This window comes from Rhipicephalus microplus, chromosome X (genome assembly GCF_043290135.1).
Source record: "Rhipicephalus microplus isolate Deutch F79 chromosome X, USDA_Rmic, whole genome shotgun sequence".
Classification (NCBI taxonomy): domain Eukaryota; kingdom Metazoa; phylum Arthropoda; class Arachnida; order Ixodida; family Ixodidae; genus Rhipicephalus; species Rhipicephalus microplus.
In genome coordinates this window covers 145,229,205-145,247,163 of record NC_134710.1, presented here as the reverse complement: position 1 = coordinate 145,247,163, position 17,959 = coordinate 145,229,205, and the positions used below count along the sequence as shown (strand labels likewise).

The 17,959-nt window shown below is 44.6% G+C and overlaps 1 protein-coding gene across 15 annotated transcripts in view; it reads left to right on the top strand.

Annotated features, from left to right (window-relative positions):
• The window catches only part of LOC119177004 (uncharacterized), a 282,220-nt gene that overhangs the window by 115,498 nt on the left and 148,763 nt on the right, over nucleotides 1-17,959 (top strand). For 13 of the 15 annotated variants that reach the window (XM_075877943.1, XM_037428340.2, XM_075877938.1 and 10 more), the window contains one exon: nucleotides 2,297-2,563. In XM_075877943.1, coding sequence (XP_075734058.1) covers nucleotides 2,297-2,563 — 267 coding nt within the window. The remainder of the gene's footprint in view (nucleotides 1-2,296; nucleotides 2,564-17,959) is intronic. The other 2 variants (XM_075877941.1, XM_037428345.2) reach the window with 1 other exon arrangement.

Here is a 17,959-nt window from a genome sequence, read left to right as displayed (position 1 = left end):
GTGTTCGAATAATCGGCGTCCGTGGTGAAAAATCGTTTTGTTGCGCCGGCGGGTTGGCGTGGCCTCACGAACTTCGATGTTTCGCAATTCGTTCCGCACAAATTAACTGCCGATTTCGCGCTTCCGCACGCGCGCGGAAGGCATGCTGAGTTGAAGGCGAAGTGAGCGAGAAAAATTCCTAAGCACGAAACGAATCGCAATCGAGCTGGTGGGGTAGCGTACGTGCGTGCATTAGACGTCGAATATCGTGTACAGTCGGTGGCCGACGATGTTGGTAAATGGTCTGGTCACTCCAGGCCGGCGACGCCAACGACAGTGCCAGCGATCAAAAATAGGGTAGATGGTCGACCGGTCTTCGAAAAATCGGTGGCAATGTGAAAACACAGGCCTCGTCTGGCCATGCGGGGTGCTCAGAGTAGTAGGGGGGACAAAGGACGAAGGGGGGTGCCTAACAAGAAGTATTCGCGGCATGAAGGAAGGTAACAGCTTTCCTTCCTCCATAGGTTGGGGAGAGCGGCAACTAGAGGGTCGCAGAGGCAGGGTTGGCGTTTAACAATAAGAATGTATAGGCAGTTCGCCGATGCCTGATCGGTGGTCGAAATTGGTTTCCCGGGAAGTCGGCAGACCGCGGACTCCGTTCGCTGTAACCGACCAGCGTCGCTCGGAGACGTTCGTTGTAAGTGTGATTTCGAGCCATTGAACCAATGTACATTTTGACGGTCACTCGGATATTGTTCGTTTTAAGTGAAAGTTCGTTTTAAGTGGGGCTGTTATATGTGGGCTCGACTGTATATATTTTATTCCTCTTTGTTTTGAATGCTGTATTTACTTGCATATGGGGGTGCACAAACGTGATAATTTCTCAACATGTCCTCAGTATGGGCTGCCAATGTAATAGTTTACAAACTGTCATCTTTAACTTCATTTTAATTAAAAAGTTCGCTGATTGATTGTGCTCTTGTCATAAGTACGATCGAAGATCTTGCATCGCATCATATGACAGCCCCCCACCCTAAAAAAATTAAAAAGCTCGGTGTCTTTCATTGAAGTTAAAAGACATGATAGCACAAACTCTATTAACTTCCTGGGATGTCAATTGTGTAGATGATAGATTCAATAAACTTTGACAAATTTTTGTTAGTCAACTAAGGCCTGGTTGTTGGACATCATCCACCTCCATTGTACACAAAGAGAGTTAGCATAAGCCAGCGCAGGCGTGAACATTTCTATAAAGGTGCATTCTTGGATTTGAATCACCCTTTCATTTACTAGAAGTCTTTGGTGTTTGAGCTGACTCAGGTTAAGACAAATGTTTTTTTTTTGTTTTGTTTTAACACATACAAAGCGCTGCTCAGTCTATCGAATTCTTCCGTTGAAAGTTTTCTTCCGTTGAAAGTTTCTGAAAAGTTCCTTATTCAGCTTTATTGTATGTTAGTAAAATCTTATTCATTGCAAACTGTTATGTCCAGAAAATATTCTTGAGATCATGGAAAATAACAAGAGTGAAGCCTGGTGACTTTCATAGTGGAAGTGCTCAAGGTCATGCGAAAGCATGCTCTCTAATGGCTCTTGCAAATGCCTACATGAGAGCATGAAAGAAGTGTTGTTATCAAGCCATGATGTTGCTTGTTATGTGTCTTGTGAAGTTGCAGGGGTGCAACAGCTGCGCCAATAGCGCCGATTTGATATAAATCCCCATTTTTGCGCCGAGCTGCACCAAAATGGTGAAATCGGCTTAAATTGCACCACGCTGCATCGAAATGGCCGTCCTACCTCAAATTGGCGTCATCAGGCAGGCCAAGCGTGCAGACGCTAATCCTAAACCATGGTTTGCCCTGACCTCGTTAGATCAGAGCAATCGCAGGACGTGGTCGACCAGGTCAGCTTGTAATAGGCAGGCATTCTCTATGTCATCCTTCATCATTCTTGTTGATAGACCTAAATGCGCGGATAATGTCCTGGTCCAATGGCTGCAGTTTCAAAGGGGTGTTAGGCGGCAGATATACCACATTGATGTTGCTCAGCTTGGCATCGATGTGGTTAACCTTCGATGAAATTCTCTTTATTTCTAGCCGTTTACTCCACTCAAATTGTTCTTGTACCCACCTCCTTTTTTCTTCTTTTTGTGCATCCTTGTCCAACACTTTCCTCAACTTTGTGACTAATAAAATAAGCAAAATGAAATAAAAGTAGTATATCTAATATTTATAATAATCTCAACATGTGACTTTCTTATACAAAAAAATTCTCTTGCCTTCTGTGTCATCACCTTGCCACATCACGTCTCTCCCAACAGACAGAGCTGACGGTGCAGGATGATGACTTGGAAGAAGGTGAACTACCCGAGGGTGCTGGTGGAGGTACCGGAGCTACACGTAAGGCTGCCCAAGCGCCGCGCCCTATCTGTCGATTTTTCAACAAGGGACAGTGTACGTGGGGTTCTTCCTGTCGATTCATTCATCCAGGCATAAATGACAGGGGCAACTACAACATGTTTGCCACCGTTCCCAAGCCGCCTCTCCACCACAATACCCCGCCACTTGGAGGACCAGCAGCAGTGATGGTACGCCATTTTGCCACTTTTCTTCCTGCTTGTGACTGCTCATTGTGGGCTTGCAAACAGATTTAAACCTCATTTCAACCAGAGTGTCAAACTGAACCCAAGGGAAAAAAATCCAAGCAAATCTTGCAGCCTTGTAGAAGCAATATTATTTGGAATGGGCCTTAGCTAGAGATAAATTTGAACTCAGAAGCTAGCTACAGATTTAGCGTAAAGTTGTTCAGTCATGTAGTACAATGAGGACTTCACAGACTAGATTTTCTATAAAAAGAATTGCAGTTAATACTGAGGAAGAGTTCATTGTGTACGGGAATAAGCATAAGACAATGGGTAGGTCTTGTAATTTAACCATTTGTCAGGGATTCGTGCACTTGCACATTAAGCCATGCATGTATGGATTTGTAACCGAAACATTCCATTGGTTTTGCCTGATGAACCTTCAAATTTGACCATTATGAAGAAGGCCTCAACACTAAGAGAGGCACTGAACCTTGTTGCTATAACTACATAAACTATTTGTGGAATGGGGTGTATGCCATGATCCACAAAGAACAGAAAATATTGTCTTCAATGAAGGTTTGGTTCTATAACCAAAACATTCCATTGGCTCCGCCAAATGGAACCTTTAAGTTTAACCATTATGAAGGAGGCCCTAAAGAGTAGCCCTAACACTTTCGGGACTGCCCCATAGGGCCATCGATCATACACAACCGATAGCTTTCAGTGTGCTTTCAAACCGAATTTTTTTGCACTTTGACATCTAGCACCATCTGCGCAGAGTTTTTAACACTACTCTTTCATTCCGGGGTGGTTGTTTCGTTTTTTCCCCGAGAGGCGGTGGTGCACAATCGCAGTTTATCTCGGGTGTGGTCGCGTCGGCTGATCATGAGATTGGCGTCAAATTCGCGACTCGGCGCTCTTGAAAAATGACGCAGATCTCGTGATTCCGTTGCTTCAACGGCTGATTTTGTTGACGAAACAAGCAGCGATGAGTCTGAAGGCGACTTTAGAAGCTCCGATTTCAGTTTGGACGGCGAGTCAGGGGGCAATCAGCCTGGAAGCTCAATAAGGGGACGAAGGTTAGTTTCGGTTTTTGTTTAGATTGCTCTTGAGAAAGTTTGCGCGGTCGCTACATGTTCTTATCGCATCATCTTTGTTCGGCAGGGTTTCAACAACGTGTAGAAATGATGTACTGCCCCCAGCGCAGAGGCGGATTGTCCTTGCACCGCTACAGGCACCTGGCATATACATGACCGATTGCGGGGGTGTGGCACTAAGGAGTGGACCAAAAAAAAAATATATATATATATATATATTTTGAGGGTGCTTGATTATTTCGCTCTTTTTTTCACTATGCTAGTGATCACTACACTTTGTGAAAACACAAACAAATATACTCGAAAAACCAACTCATGCTTATTTGGATGGGTCATGGGAAGAAGTGGCTGTGGTTGAAATGATGCTCATTGGCCTTTTAGTCTACATGGGCCTCATCAAGGGGCCACGTCTGAAGTTTTTCTGGAACATCGGAGAATTCTATAGCGGCCTGATTCCGCGACGAATAATACCTCGACGCCATTTCACAGCGCTGCTCGTGTGGTTCATGTGGTGGCTAATGGAGCATGTGAATCGGGTGTCGGCGAAGCTTTTTCATGAATCGCTGGCATTTTCGCTTGAATTCTCCTATGTGAATTTTCCATGACTCATTATTTTTTTTTTTGTGTCAACTTAGTGGCACGGTTTTCTGACTGCTTAAGCGGGGAAGCGAGTAAATTTCTAATGAGTTTGGCCGCTTTCGCTCGCTCGGATGTCAGCTGTGAAGGCGCTGCTGCGCCAGCAGCATGAGCGAAAAAAACCTGAGCGAAAAAAAAAAAAAGTTGTTTTTGGTTCGTACGAATTCGGGCTGATACGAATATTTTACGCTCTCTTCGAATTCGTATCATAGAGATGCTACTGTATACCGATAAGCGGGATCAGCCAGGACTTCATGGATTATATTTGCCAGCTGTGTGCAGAGTACTGTATTTACTCGTATAATTTGTGCATTTTTTTCACGATTTTAGTGCCCCAAGAAGGGGGTGGTGCGCAAATCACGCGGAGATTTCGCGAACGCATACGAAGTAGTGTGTCAATATCCTAATGCGCGTAGTATATACATTTTAAAGAAATGAAGAAATAAATTAGAGCAAAAACAAAGTGTACTTTTAAATTTCAAAATAATTGGCGCGTGCTTTAACCAGTCAGATCCGGTCACGCACGGTATAGCGGGAACCACTGATCGTGAAGTCTGATTGAGAATCACCGTCGTGGCCGCTGCCACCACCTTCAGGAAGTGCACTGTCCTCGGTTCTGTTGAGCACGTTTGTACGCCCCATTTTCTCGAAGCGCTTTCAACAATGCTGAGAGAAACTAGGTCCCACGACATGGTGATACCAGAAAAACTAAGCATCCGCGCATAATTGAAAAGGCCTTCTTCATTGTCGGGAAACTTCGGGCGCTGCATTTCTGGTATCCTAGTACGGGGGAAGTCCTCGGAAGAAGGGACTTTGCACTTGTAGCCAGTTTGACTGCGCTCGTCTGCTCGGCGAGGCGCGTACCTGGCTGAAGCATCGAAATGTCGAAAAAAAGTGCGCGCACTCTTCTGCTTTCTCACGTACCGATCACGCCGGTCGTCACGTTGAAGTATGTACCGCAGTAGGGTTGACAGGTGGGCTAGTTGGTACAAATTCATAATGGAATAATTGGAAGCGCAAACCAACGGGACACAAGAGAGGAGACAAACAAGCGCAGTTTGTTTCTTCTCTTGTGTCCCGTTGGTTTGCGCTTCCAATTATTCCATTATGAAGTATGTACCCTTGAAGTGCTTTGCGGCGGCACCCTTCAATTTTGCCGTGTATATATTTACTGTAGCACATCGCAAGGGAACCGTCAAAAAGCGTCGACCGGATGGCGAAATCTAAAGTTCCAGTATCGAGCAAGTGTGAGTTGAAGCACAAAAGATTGGGAGATAGGGGGAGGCAGACGCTCTAGCAGTTCCGGGGAGTCATCAGGTTTGTGTTCGGGTGCGGTATTCCAGGGACCCTAGTTTTGGGGAAGTCCTCAGAAGAAAAACTTGGCACTCGCAGCCTGTTTGACTGCGCTCGTCTGCTTGGCGAGGCGCGCACCTGGCTGAAGCATCGAAATGTCCAAAGGTGCACGCGCCAGCGAGCTGGCTCGGGCGAGTCGGGGAGCGTGAAATATGCGTGTAAATATATATATTTTTTCCAAAAAGCTGGCAAAATATTAGGGGTGTGCAAATTATGCGAGGGCGCAAATTATGTGCGTAAATACAGTATCTCGTCATCATCATCAGCCTGACTACGTTTACTGCAGGACAAAGGCCTCTCCCATGTTCCATCAGTTAACTCGTATCTTGATCAGGGGTACCCAATATTCATGGACAACTTCTACACATTGATGCATTTATTCAATAAACAATTGTATCGGGCCAGTTGGTAAGGATCCATCTTGCTAGGAAGCGCAGGCACTATTACTGTAATAGTGCCTGCGCTTCCTAGCAAGATGCATTTATTCAGCCACCTGATTGACCGAAGAACATTGGCTTGCGGTACGATGAGAAAAGACCACCGAGGATTTCCTGGTGAACAAAAAAGCAGTGATTGGAGAAAAAAGGGTGACAGGGGGAAGTCAGATGGCTCCATGGTGGCGGTATATTATACTTCAAGATCGTCGTGTATGAGTACCATCTACACAGCTTATGTGACTGTCACAGCAAAAAGAAAGGAAAAAACGGGAAACACTTGCGCTCAAATTTCTGTATCGTAGCCATTGCTAATACACGAGTACAATGCTGCAATGCTTGGAGTAGATAAATCGGACCAGATGATAGGCTATAAAACGTCTGTATGAGAAGTGTTCGCTGGTGGAAGACTCTTCTGCCGCTGCATTGTCATTGCTTGTGTGAAGAGTTATTTTATTTCAAGCACATGGCGCGTCATACCCAGAGATCCCCGAACTTCAAAGAAAAGCGGAATATGACCACCTGGCATTCTTTTTGTAGCAAACCTCTTAAAACTCATTAAACCTATTAAAACTCATTCGTCAAATTTTCAACCTCGATGGTGCCCAGCCAGCTCGCATTCCTCCAGCACCTTCCACCAGACGAACGCTACATAAGCCAGAAAAGGCAAAAAGACGCAGAAGCTGCAAGCAGCAAAGTTGCACTTATGCTTCACTACTATTAGGAACTGTTTCCCGCAGTGGCAGGAGAGTCATAAGTTGATGTGCAGATAAGTACACTGATTCTGAAGCGCGCTAAAGATAGGAAGTTATAGATAGACAGACCAAACCTGTACATTTTAAAGAAAGAAGACATCTAGCTACATTTTATATATTTTGGATTTTTTTTACTTCCAAGAGTAAAATTTTTGCTTGTATATGCATGCCTTTCATAACGTTTTTATGTTGGTTTTTGGTGAAATATTTGCAACTTTTTAAGGATTTTGTATATACTTTTTATGCATAATATTTATATTTCTCCTGAAAAAGCATACAATAACTTTTGTTTTCATGGATAAGATGCGAGGATATTTTGTTCATCTGATTCAATAAAAATGTTTTTTTGTAATTCTTTTTGAGACTCACCGTTTTTTCCTTGTCCTGAAAATGTTAAAGAAAGGCATTGAATCTTGTTGCTATAACTACGTGAACTATTTGTGTATTGTGGTGTAAGCCATGATGCACAAGGAGCAGAAAATATTGTTTTCAGTGAAGAAAAATAGAAGCATTCATCAGAGTAAGTTAACTACTTCTTGTAACCAACACACAGCAGTAGCTAGAGAACACTGCTATTTTCTCAATGTGTGATTGATAATGTTGATTTTTAAGAGCATGCAAAATCTGCTTTTTTATATATCTCGTGGTTTAGAGTAACAAGTTTTGCAAATAATTCCCAGGGCACGTGCATGTTTTTTATATTTTGTTTCTGATCTTTGCCAGTGTTGGACTAAGCCACATAGGAAAGATTGTCACAGTGATTAGTTCAATTAAGACTGTCTTTAGTTATTGTTCATATTTTGTACCATAAAATGCAAGTTTCTTTTTCCCAAAAATAGAAACGTTCTGGGGGATAGCATTAGCCAAAAGCTGTGGCAAAACTGCTTTTATATGCCACCTGTCCTTTACAAGAAAAACATACTGGTAATATGAAAAAAAAATAGTAATAAAAAAACATATCTGATATATAAGAAGAAAAAAAAAAGAAATAACATCCTCACTTGCTTCTTTTATAAGGCAGTAAACTGAATGATATTCCAAAAGCCAACTTCTTTTCCGCTATGCCAACAAGTTTAAATTTTCATTTTAGGTTTAGCAGTACAAGACTGATTGTATACACATCCTCAAAGGCCAACTCCAGCTATTTTTTTACTATGTTTAAGTAGTAGTGATTCTATGCTCCTGTAATGTTCCTGACAGTAGATCTGCCCAGCAAATGCCATTAGTAGTAATGCCATTTAGAAATGCCATTAGTAGTAAGAAAAAAAGGTGCACAACCAAAACTGATTTCCAACTGGGATACAGGATATCTTTTAATCGTGTGCAGTCATGTTCAAGAGGGCTTACGTTGATGAGCTTGGTCAATGCACAGAGTTTTGAAGTTGCGAGCAAAGTGGTTTTTCAAATCTGGTAAGTTTCTTGTTTTTGTCTTGCGAAAGTTTTTTTTGTTGTAGCTTAGAAGCAGCTTTAGTTTAGACCGGCGAAACCACTTCTATGATTCGCGAAACTCTCAACCGCTTTTTTAAACAGTTTTTCGGAGTTTAGTCCAGCTGTGACTCAAACTGAATACCGAAACAGGTTGAATGTGCCTGCAGATATCCAACTTGGTTTAAGCGTGACTGTGCCACGTATTGATGATCTGTCCAAAATGAAGTGATGTGGCCCGTTTCCTTGATGTTTTTGAGAGGAAAAGGCACCTGTTTCACGCTCCAGTTGTGTTAATTTACCTATGCACCCCCCCCCCCCCCTCCTCTCCGCTTCAAAGGGTCCCCAATCACATCCACCAGTCCACAAGGGGTCTTTGACACATCCATGGCTTAAAACCAGTGGTGTAGACTACTCATGGTCAAAGGCCTAAGACACACAAAAACAGTGCGATGCAGCTATCATCACCATGCAAAGTAACATTCCCTTGATGTGAGCTTTCATAACGAAAGTGATACATCGCCACTTGATCTACACTGGGAATAGACACACACAGGTTGTAGTTGCATGAAAATATGCTCCATTGCCATTGTTTAATGGTGACGATTGTGTATCTACCCACTTTTTCTGGGAGATGTTGCCAATGATTTTTCATTTCCATACTTTGTTCTGACACACAGGCAATTTTAAAAGCTCTTTTTGTTGAAAAGATGAGTGTTGAATTCAGTTTTTTTATTTTTAAGTAAGAATGTAGATTGGCTAACATCTCTTTCAGTGCCCCGTCGTGGTGGTCTAGTGGCTAAGGTACTTGGCTGCTGCCCCGCAGCAGCCGAGTACCTGCAGTTTTGACCCGCATGCTTTGGCCAAAACTGCATTTTTTTTTGGCTTAATGTGTGGCATATGTTTAGCTATTGTGAAGAGAATTTCGCTGCGATTCAGCATCACCCAATATCAGGTTCACGTTTTTGTTTTCTGTGTTATTGATGCTACAGTTGGGTTCGTGTTTAGGCTGGTTGGTTCATGATTTCCAGCAGAAAACAGAGCTAATGGACAAGATGAAGCAAGAATACAAACCACGGCGCTGTCTAATGATAAAATCTGGCTGAGGCGCTGCATTTCCGATGGAGGTGGAAATGTTGTCGGCCCGTGTGCTCAGATTTGGGTGCACGTTAAAGAACTCCAGGTGGTCGAAATTTCCGGATCCCTCCACTACGGCGTCTCTCATAATCATATGGTGGTTTTGGGATGTTAAACCCCACATATCAATCAATCAAAACACCTCTTTCAATGAAATCATTGGTTATCATTTTTTGTAAAAAAGTAATCAACCTTTCTTGGAGCAGTGCAGCTTCATGCTGTGGGCTCGTTCAAATGGTACATGTACATATTTACTAGTTTAATGGGCAAAGCTGAGCGTCACTGCCTAAATTTGTAGCTTTTTAATGGTACGACTGTTTTGCGTGGTCCCTTCAAATTTGGTGCAAAATAACAAAAATGCCGACCAAGGTAAAATACTACACAAAAGAGGCCGTCTCACAAACATCAAGGATAAGTTGGACAGACATGATTTTCCTCCTGTAGTGTATAAAAATCCTTGCGAAGACTGCGAACACTTATATACAGTCAAACCCCTTCATAAGAGACACTGATATAAGAGACAAATGGCTATAAGAGACACTAGTATGCCTACAGTAAAATACGGGTTGATGGGAAAATGCATACGGGGTCCTGTGCTTGTAAGAGACATCACGTATAAGAGACAAGAATTGCTGCCCAGAGCATGACTCTTAAAAAGGGGTTCAACTGTATTGGCGAGACAGGTACTAATTGCAAAATAAGGCCCCAGGAGCATTTTATTGATGTCAAGAACAAGAAAGTGGCTTCTAATGCCCTCACAAAGGATGTTGCATCTACTGGACACAATATCAACTGGGATAGAGCCTGCATCATTTCCACGGAAAGAAAGTTGTTTTTGCGATTGCACAGTGAATCTTTGGCCATTGAGACTGCTGCACATATACTGAACAGAAATATCGGAACATTCCCCCTTGTGTATGCGGGATGATTACATGTGCATAAGAAGAGCACACTATGCTGTTTGCTATTTTTGTGCACTAGGCTCCCGTGTAGGGAGCCAAAACGTCTTATAATTTTTGTGTATTTTTTGTGTATTTTACCTTCGTCAGTGTTCTTGTTATTTTGCGCTATGTTTGTTCCCGAACAGACGGGATTCTGTTGGACTTTTCACTATCCCTTCAAGTGTGTATATATTTGGGCTTTTTGCGCGATGCTGCGGCGCATGCGCTCTTCTTTAGCGAAAAAGTTGCGGAATGTCTCTTGGTCTTGAAGGCCTTCGTTCTAGCAATGCCTCTTCTCCCTGCCTCAACCAAAACTCTACCGAAATGCTAGAGGTCAGCACAGGAAAATGGAAAAGGCTGGTCACAAACATTTCATACAGAGTAGAACTGTGCGCCGCCTTGCAACGCGAGGAAACCCGGCAACCGCAGCTTAGCGTATTCGTCGCAGCGTCGCAAATATATATATCGTGACGCCACGGTGAATACGCTAACCCTGCATGGTAAAGTCGCACAAGAACGTACAATACTGAAAGCTCTGGCCACGCCAGTCGTCCCTGCTTTTACTAAAACGACAAAAGTCGGCAAGTGTTTTAACATCACAGTGTCCTCGGTGATTTGCAAGCGCACTGCTGATGCCGATTGAGAAGGGCACAGTTGCAGCGCAGAATTTCATAACGCAAAACCTAGAGTGGTATCTGGAGTGAGTGTCTACGTGAGTAGAACAAGTTGTTGTTGGGCTAGTTGGTAGATCATTACAAAAATTAATTTGAGCGCGCGCACGCACACACACACACACACACGCTATCGTATTTTGCGCTATCGTTCATCCGTCACCGGCCACCTATATCCGACGTTACTGGTCCTTTGGACAAAAATCGTGCTGTTATAGCAACTTCCCGTCATTCTAGCGCCCGGTCACATGTTGCTGCATGCCGACACTCTTTCCTTGCACCTTATTTTTTAGTACTGACTATGTGCGTGCTAGTCAAGGCAAAAGGTATTCACAACTGGTCGTAATGTCACTAGAATGATATTGACATCAGAAGGGCTGAGGCGCAGACATTGGTGGGTCCAATCTGCCTCTTCCTGGTGCGGCAGCACATGCTCCTTTCCCTAGCGGTAAGCTCGCAAGTCGCTTATCTATATCGGATGCTTCCATCCTGGCGGTGGCGGTTTTCCCGGCCCTCATCAAATTCCCGCCAAAAAGGGCAAGGGGCAGCACAGAAAATTGGAGGCGGCTTTTACCGTCATACTCCGGAGCCACAGAACACCACCGGCGCGCTGCGCAGAACCGAAGTAAAATCTAGCAATACAGAGCTTTGCTCAAGGAGACAGTCCATAATTCCATGGTATTGGTTAATTTCTTTCCATTTTTCTCAATTCGAATGACTCTTGGCTCTCTTCTGCTCACTCTAAAGTAAACCCCCCCTCCACACCGCGCCGCTGCCGATCCGATGAGCCCTGCGCCAGTTGTACGCCGCTGCCGAAGCTGAAAACACTGGCGCGCCGTCGCCACCAATTTTGGTACCGGCGCACAAGTCTAATATGGAGTAGACTTGGTAAACGGAAATCGGTTGAACTGAACTGCTGCTCAAATGGAGCGGCTGCCTCTTATATGATTGCAGTGGTGGGAAACCTGTGCCAATTGTGGCAACCTGCGCTGACTGGAAATTACTGTGCCGTGCTGCTCCAAAAGGGTCTTCTTGTCTAACTTGCGTCATTGCTGCGCCACAAGGTGGTTGTGGAACCGAAAATAAGCGTGAGTGAAATTACGAGATGGTCCCCCATCTCGTACACTTCTGCTACTGCATTTGCGTAAAGTTGCGCTGCTGCAACAGCACGGAATTGGCTGATCAATTATTCCAATTTTCGCATGATTGCGGCGGTTCGTAACCATTGGTAAAGACCGAAGGTGATGCGGCGGCCACTGAGTATGACATCACTGATAAAGAAACTAGATTTGCAGCGTAGCATCGTTTTAAGCCATCTGCATGCCTTTATAGCCGGTGACTACCTGAGCGCGAAGGGGTGCTGATTGCTACAGCCTCGATCTTTGCACGGTACTTTGTTCAGCATGCACCGCTTTGCAGAAACGAAAGAAGCTCGTTGTTGCAAAGTAGAGCGTTGTGGATCGCAGGCATTGAGAAAGCAAGCATACTGCACGCTTTTATAAGGTGACAAGCCTAACATGCCTTCGTTCCCTGCAAGGATCTCCTAGAGCATCGCTTGCAGAAAGCTCGTATCATCGCGTTAATGCGATAGCCTTCTCGCCGCATCTGTGCACAGTCTGAAGCAGAGTGGGTGCAAGCGGCTGGCAGGGTGTGTTTGCCAAGTAGGTGAAGAGCTACACTCAACTAGCTAGTAGACTATCAGCTCCCTGCAACCGTAAAGCTGTGTTAGTTCTAGGTAGCTAATCGCAGTACACATTTATTGCGGATGGCCGCTCATCTCCGATTCCTCGCTGAGCCAGTCACTGTGTCGGGTGCATATCCCGGACCCCGCAGTAGTTTCGAAATGCTCCTTAAATGTCACCACCACATACTGTTGGACGGCCATGCGAGATAGTTCGGGAGTGCTAGAAAATGGCGAACGGAAAGAAATGGCTTCGTAGTGGGCACTTTAGGCAATATTTAGTGTGGCACTATATTCCTTCTTCAGCAGCGATGGTGCACTTAAAGAATGGGTACTTGGTGATCAATGCATGCTATGTTTAGTGCGCAGTTAGCCGCGTTCTGGGGGCATATGCACGTATTAACAAGGCTTTACTGTAACAAGGTTTTAATGTGTGTTTGTGTGTAAGGGGAAGGGTTACATAGGCTTATGCAAGGGTCCTCTTCAGGGGGAGGGGGCAAAGGTTCATTGCAGTTCCCCCCCGCCTTGTCAATGTATGGGGCTGGCTTTACACCCTCCTTCACCCCCCCCCCCCCCCTCTCTGTCTCCCTTGTGCACGCCTATGTGAGTGAGTCTGCGTGTGTGCTGCTAGAAGTTCCTGCTGCAGCGGGCTAGTTGGTGCAATATATTTCACTGTTTTGTCTCTGCTTCGGTGTAGGTTCCTGCCTTTGATTACTTTTTGTGCTTATTTTGTGGGCTTGGTGCTTTTGTATAAGTGATTATGTAAACTGATTGATTGATTGATTGATATGTGGGGTTTAACGTCCCAAAACCACTATATGATTATGAGAGACGCCGTGATTATGTAAACTGAAAGAACTATAAGCTAAATTAAAGCTAAGTTTTCTTCCTCTGTGTGTATCATGAAAAGCCCGTGTGTGGTCCAAACGCAGAGGTAGCTGCTCCAAAAGCAGATTTTGCCTGCTTCAATCGCTTTTCCAGAATGATGGAAGGCATTCCCACCTCTGTGATTGGTTTCGTACTTGTATTCTGCACCCTAGCCACTGACCCACCGTGTCGGACTACCAGGAGATTGGCAGGCTTCTTTCACTTCATTATCTGCCCTCTTGGCACTTGCCTACATACACATTTATCAGTTATTTTAGGTCCTTATCGTGGCTTCAACATGGCTGACTTGTTCACAACACAGGGGAAGCTTGGGAAAGGGTGACCTTCGTCTGGCCTCTGTTGATGCTTCCCTTGTGGGTGATTGCATGATGTCTCCATTTTGCAATAATTCCAGGTTTCTGACTGTCTTAGCATCTTCTTTGATGAGCAGGGTGTGGGTGCAAGCATTCGAGAAGCAGCCATTGTTGCTGTCTTATGATGACTGTTTTCGGCGTTTGCTCCGTTGAAGGTTGACAGCGTACAGTAAAAACTCGTTTATCCAGATCTCGTTAACTTGGAAATTCGGTTAACTAGGACACGCTGCGCGATCCCGGCAAAACCGTGTATGTTTCAATGGTGTCAAATGCTCGTTAACTCGGAGGGATTTAGACGTGCACCGGTTAAGTCTGGGGATTCCAGAGAGGGCTATCAGGGCTTCATGCTTTGAGTAACCGAGTCTGGTTACTGAAAGCATGAAGTCCCAGCTCCGCCGTCGTAACCGATGATGGAACCGAAGTTTTGGGGGAAACCGAAACCGAATGAACAGCAGCAAAATATGATCATGATGATAGTGAATGAGGGGGAAAGTGGCCAGGTGGCACTAGTCACCATCTGGCTGAAGCGCATGGGCTGCGGGTGGGCATCCAGTGTCTGCGAAATGTGCTGCACGGGACAGTTTGCGCAGCCGCCACTACCCCAGTTGCCCACGTCGCCTACGCTGCTGATTTCTTTGCGTACTGATTTCGCGTATAGCCTGTGCAGCTCAGGTACATCAAAAGAGTTGACTGTTTTGCGAGTTGGCATTTTGACATAGAAACCGTCAACATTCTCAGGCTCTGTTTGTGCCTGTTGATGATGGTTTGGCCGTTACTGGTTTGCTCACTGATGATGACCTATTATCGGAAGTGCTTGAAGAGGATCAGTATCACTGTTCTGATGATGACATTCAACACCACATGGGGTTGAAGAATATCGTTCCATCATTATTTCCGATGATAAGGCAGACTAAGTTGACGCAGTTTTTCATGAAATAGAGGTTTGTCTGTGCTGAGTACGTTTTCTTTTTGTTAGGATGGTTTATTCGATAATCCGGAATTCGGTTAACTCGGACATTTTCACCGGTCCCGTGACGGTTAACTCGAACATTTTCACCGGTCCCGTGAGATCCGGGCTAACGAGCTTTCACTGTAATTTGTTGCTGGGTTTTGTAGGTGATGGCATGCACTTTGTGGGCGTGTACTTTTGTAACAATACTGCATCTATGAATACCTGTACTAGCACTTTTGTCGTTTTGCACAAGCTGACGTCACACATTGCGGGGACTGTGCCATATACTCACGACTGAGCTCATGTAGGCTCATGTAAGGGCCGCTCCCCTCAACTTGGCAGTCCAAAGGGGGGTGGGGGGATTTGCAAGCAGACAGCAGTATCACCAGGCCTCGCATGCGGCTCATTTCGCAAGAGCTACCAGATGGCAGTAGTTGTCGTGCAGCTACACCATATGGTACTACCTCTGAGCTTCGTGCAGGCAGGCAGCATTATTTGGGAAATCTTGTTGCTTTTCTCACCAGCGCGACTGATCCTTTTGGGCGTCGTTTATTTTGATGACTGTCTATAGCACAACCACTTGCGATGGATAATCAACGCTTACTATGTACAATGCTGCTTTCAAAGTCACAAATGCCGAACAGAATGGGAAATGTGGAGTTCACTGGAATTTCCACTTCAAATGCGTGCATTGGTGGGGCGACCTAAAGGAAGAGCTGGTCATAACAAACAAGACTAAAAAAAATGGTCAGCAGCAAGCCTTGGAATTTTCCAACACCCAAGAAGGAGCTCACCCACCCTGGTGTTCTAGTGGCTAAGGCACTCGGCTGCCGACTCCTAGGTTGCGGGATTTAATCCCAGCTGCGACAGCCTGTGTTGTTTGATTTTGGTGCACATTAAAGAACCCCAGGTGGCCGAAATTTCCGGAGCTCTCCGCTATGGTGTCTCTCATAATCACATGCTGGGTTTGGGACTGTGAAAGCCCAACAATTATCATTATATATATGTATAAATAATCTATCAAGAAGGAGCTCAGAAAAGACGGCTATGCAGTGAAAGATGGAAAGACGGCCACGTGGATGGAAAATTGAACGAAATTTTCACACTTCCATGGAAGGGCCACACCCCATAAAAAGCCTGGGGAAAAAAAAAAATGCGGCCCTTACATGAGTGTATACGGCAATTGTGAGAAACCAAGTAGCCAGCTCGAGATCTTCAATAAAGTTTATTTGTTAGAAATCTGCTCATCTGTCAAGTTTGTAATTTTTCATGTCATATTTACTGGAGCTTAACATGTATTTATTTCTGATAAAGTGATTCCAGAAATTGCCAGCGTGTTTGATCCGAATTGGAAACCGAAATAAATGATGTTCACATCAGAGGGGTCCGTCACCATCATTAAAAGGGGGTGGAGCACATTTTCTTGCGAGTTAGTGTCAGTTCAAATATTGTTTGACGGTGTCCTGTGTCTATCAAGCTATCCTTCATGAAGTGTAATTGGCGATGGGCTGCCGTCACTATGACAGCTCACATCAATGGGAAGTTAGTTTGCATGCTTAGGATGCCTGCATCACGTCGCTGTTGTGTGCTTTTGATGCCTGTGACTGTGAGTAGCCCAAAGTAATGGGGGAGGCTGTTTGTAAATTGAGAAAATTTGCTATGGATGGAGAAGTGAAAATTGTTCTGCCACCTGGTGTTCGAGGTCAGCACATCTTGGCAACACCATGAGCTCATCAGGGTAAGAACCATTCTCTTGGCATGTGGGTGTATGCAAAAATAATCTGATTGGCAGCAAAACTGGGTTGCAGAAAAAAAGAAACTGCCCATAGAATGCGTTATCATTCTATCAAGGCAAATTTTGCTTGTCTCTCTTCTTCTAATCATCAGCATAGCTGCATGCTAGTTTTATAATTATTAATTTTCATGTGCTAATAATGCATTCAAGGGAATATTTATTTTGAACTTGCAAAAATTGGATGCATCTTAGGTTTGAGGAAATATGGTAAACGGAGGAAACATGCGAAGGAACATACCGAATGCATTTCATTGAGATATATAGACTCTATGAAAATAGCCAGAGGTGGCCTTTGTGTGTCCTGGAAGTTTCTTCCCTGTAAGAATCCTGAATTCCTGTAGCTAGTCACCACTTGTAGTAGTGTGTAGATCAGTGTTGATCTGACAAACTCTCCATTTTATAAACACAGCTTCACATGCATGCTGCTCTGCCCGAACCACTCGACCTGGATGAAGTGCAGAGTGCGCATCTGGCACTTTGGTTATCAACTTCATTAAGTGATTGCATGGCTTTCTTTACACCTTGTCTGCTTCGGCTTGCTGCCTGCCCATTGTTCTGCTTACTGCCACTTTCTTTCAGCTTACCTCCACCTCATGCATGTCAGCTGCTTTTAAGTGTGTTGCACTTCTGGGGCTCAGCCTGTCATCCATCCTTCCCATCCGGCGTTATCGTGCTCAATCAAACGCTTAGTGCAGGCCTAAAATAATTCTTGTAATGCTCAAAACCAGGTTACAACCAAGAAACAAAGTCAAAATTGATATAATTAACAGAAATAGCCAGAAAATAATCAGTATAATTAACTTAAAAAATCACTAGAAATATTTCAAAAATCTGATGCTAATTCTAGCGCCGCACAAAAAGCGCACCAGCACTTCTTCAGGGCCCAATCCGCACTCTGTTTTCCATGCTATCTATATCTCGTGCTCGAAACTGAGTGAACAGTCGCTGCTCAACAAGCGTGACAAGCCTCTTGACATCAGCCTGTGCCTTTCCAAGTGAAGGCTCAGTGAGAAGCTGCAGAATGTAAGTGGCAAAAACAGAAGCCTGAAATTGTTGAAGCTGCGACCATTGCTGCTCGCCAGCACAGGCAAGCCGACAAGTGGAACGTCCTACATCGCCATTTTGATCCAGCCAGGGTGAGTGAGAAGGCAGCTGCGGCGCAATGTCAATAGTGCTAGAAAAACCTAACCGCCTCTCTCCTGCGCGAGAACGCTATCACAGTATAACAGTGTCTCATCATCAATACACGTTACTGCATATCACATAACTCTAAAAACCAGT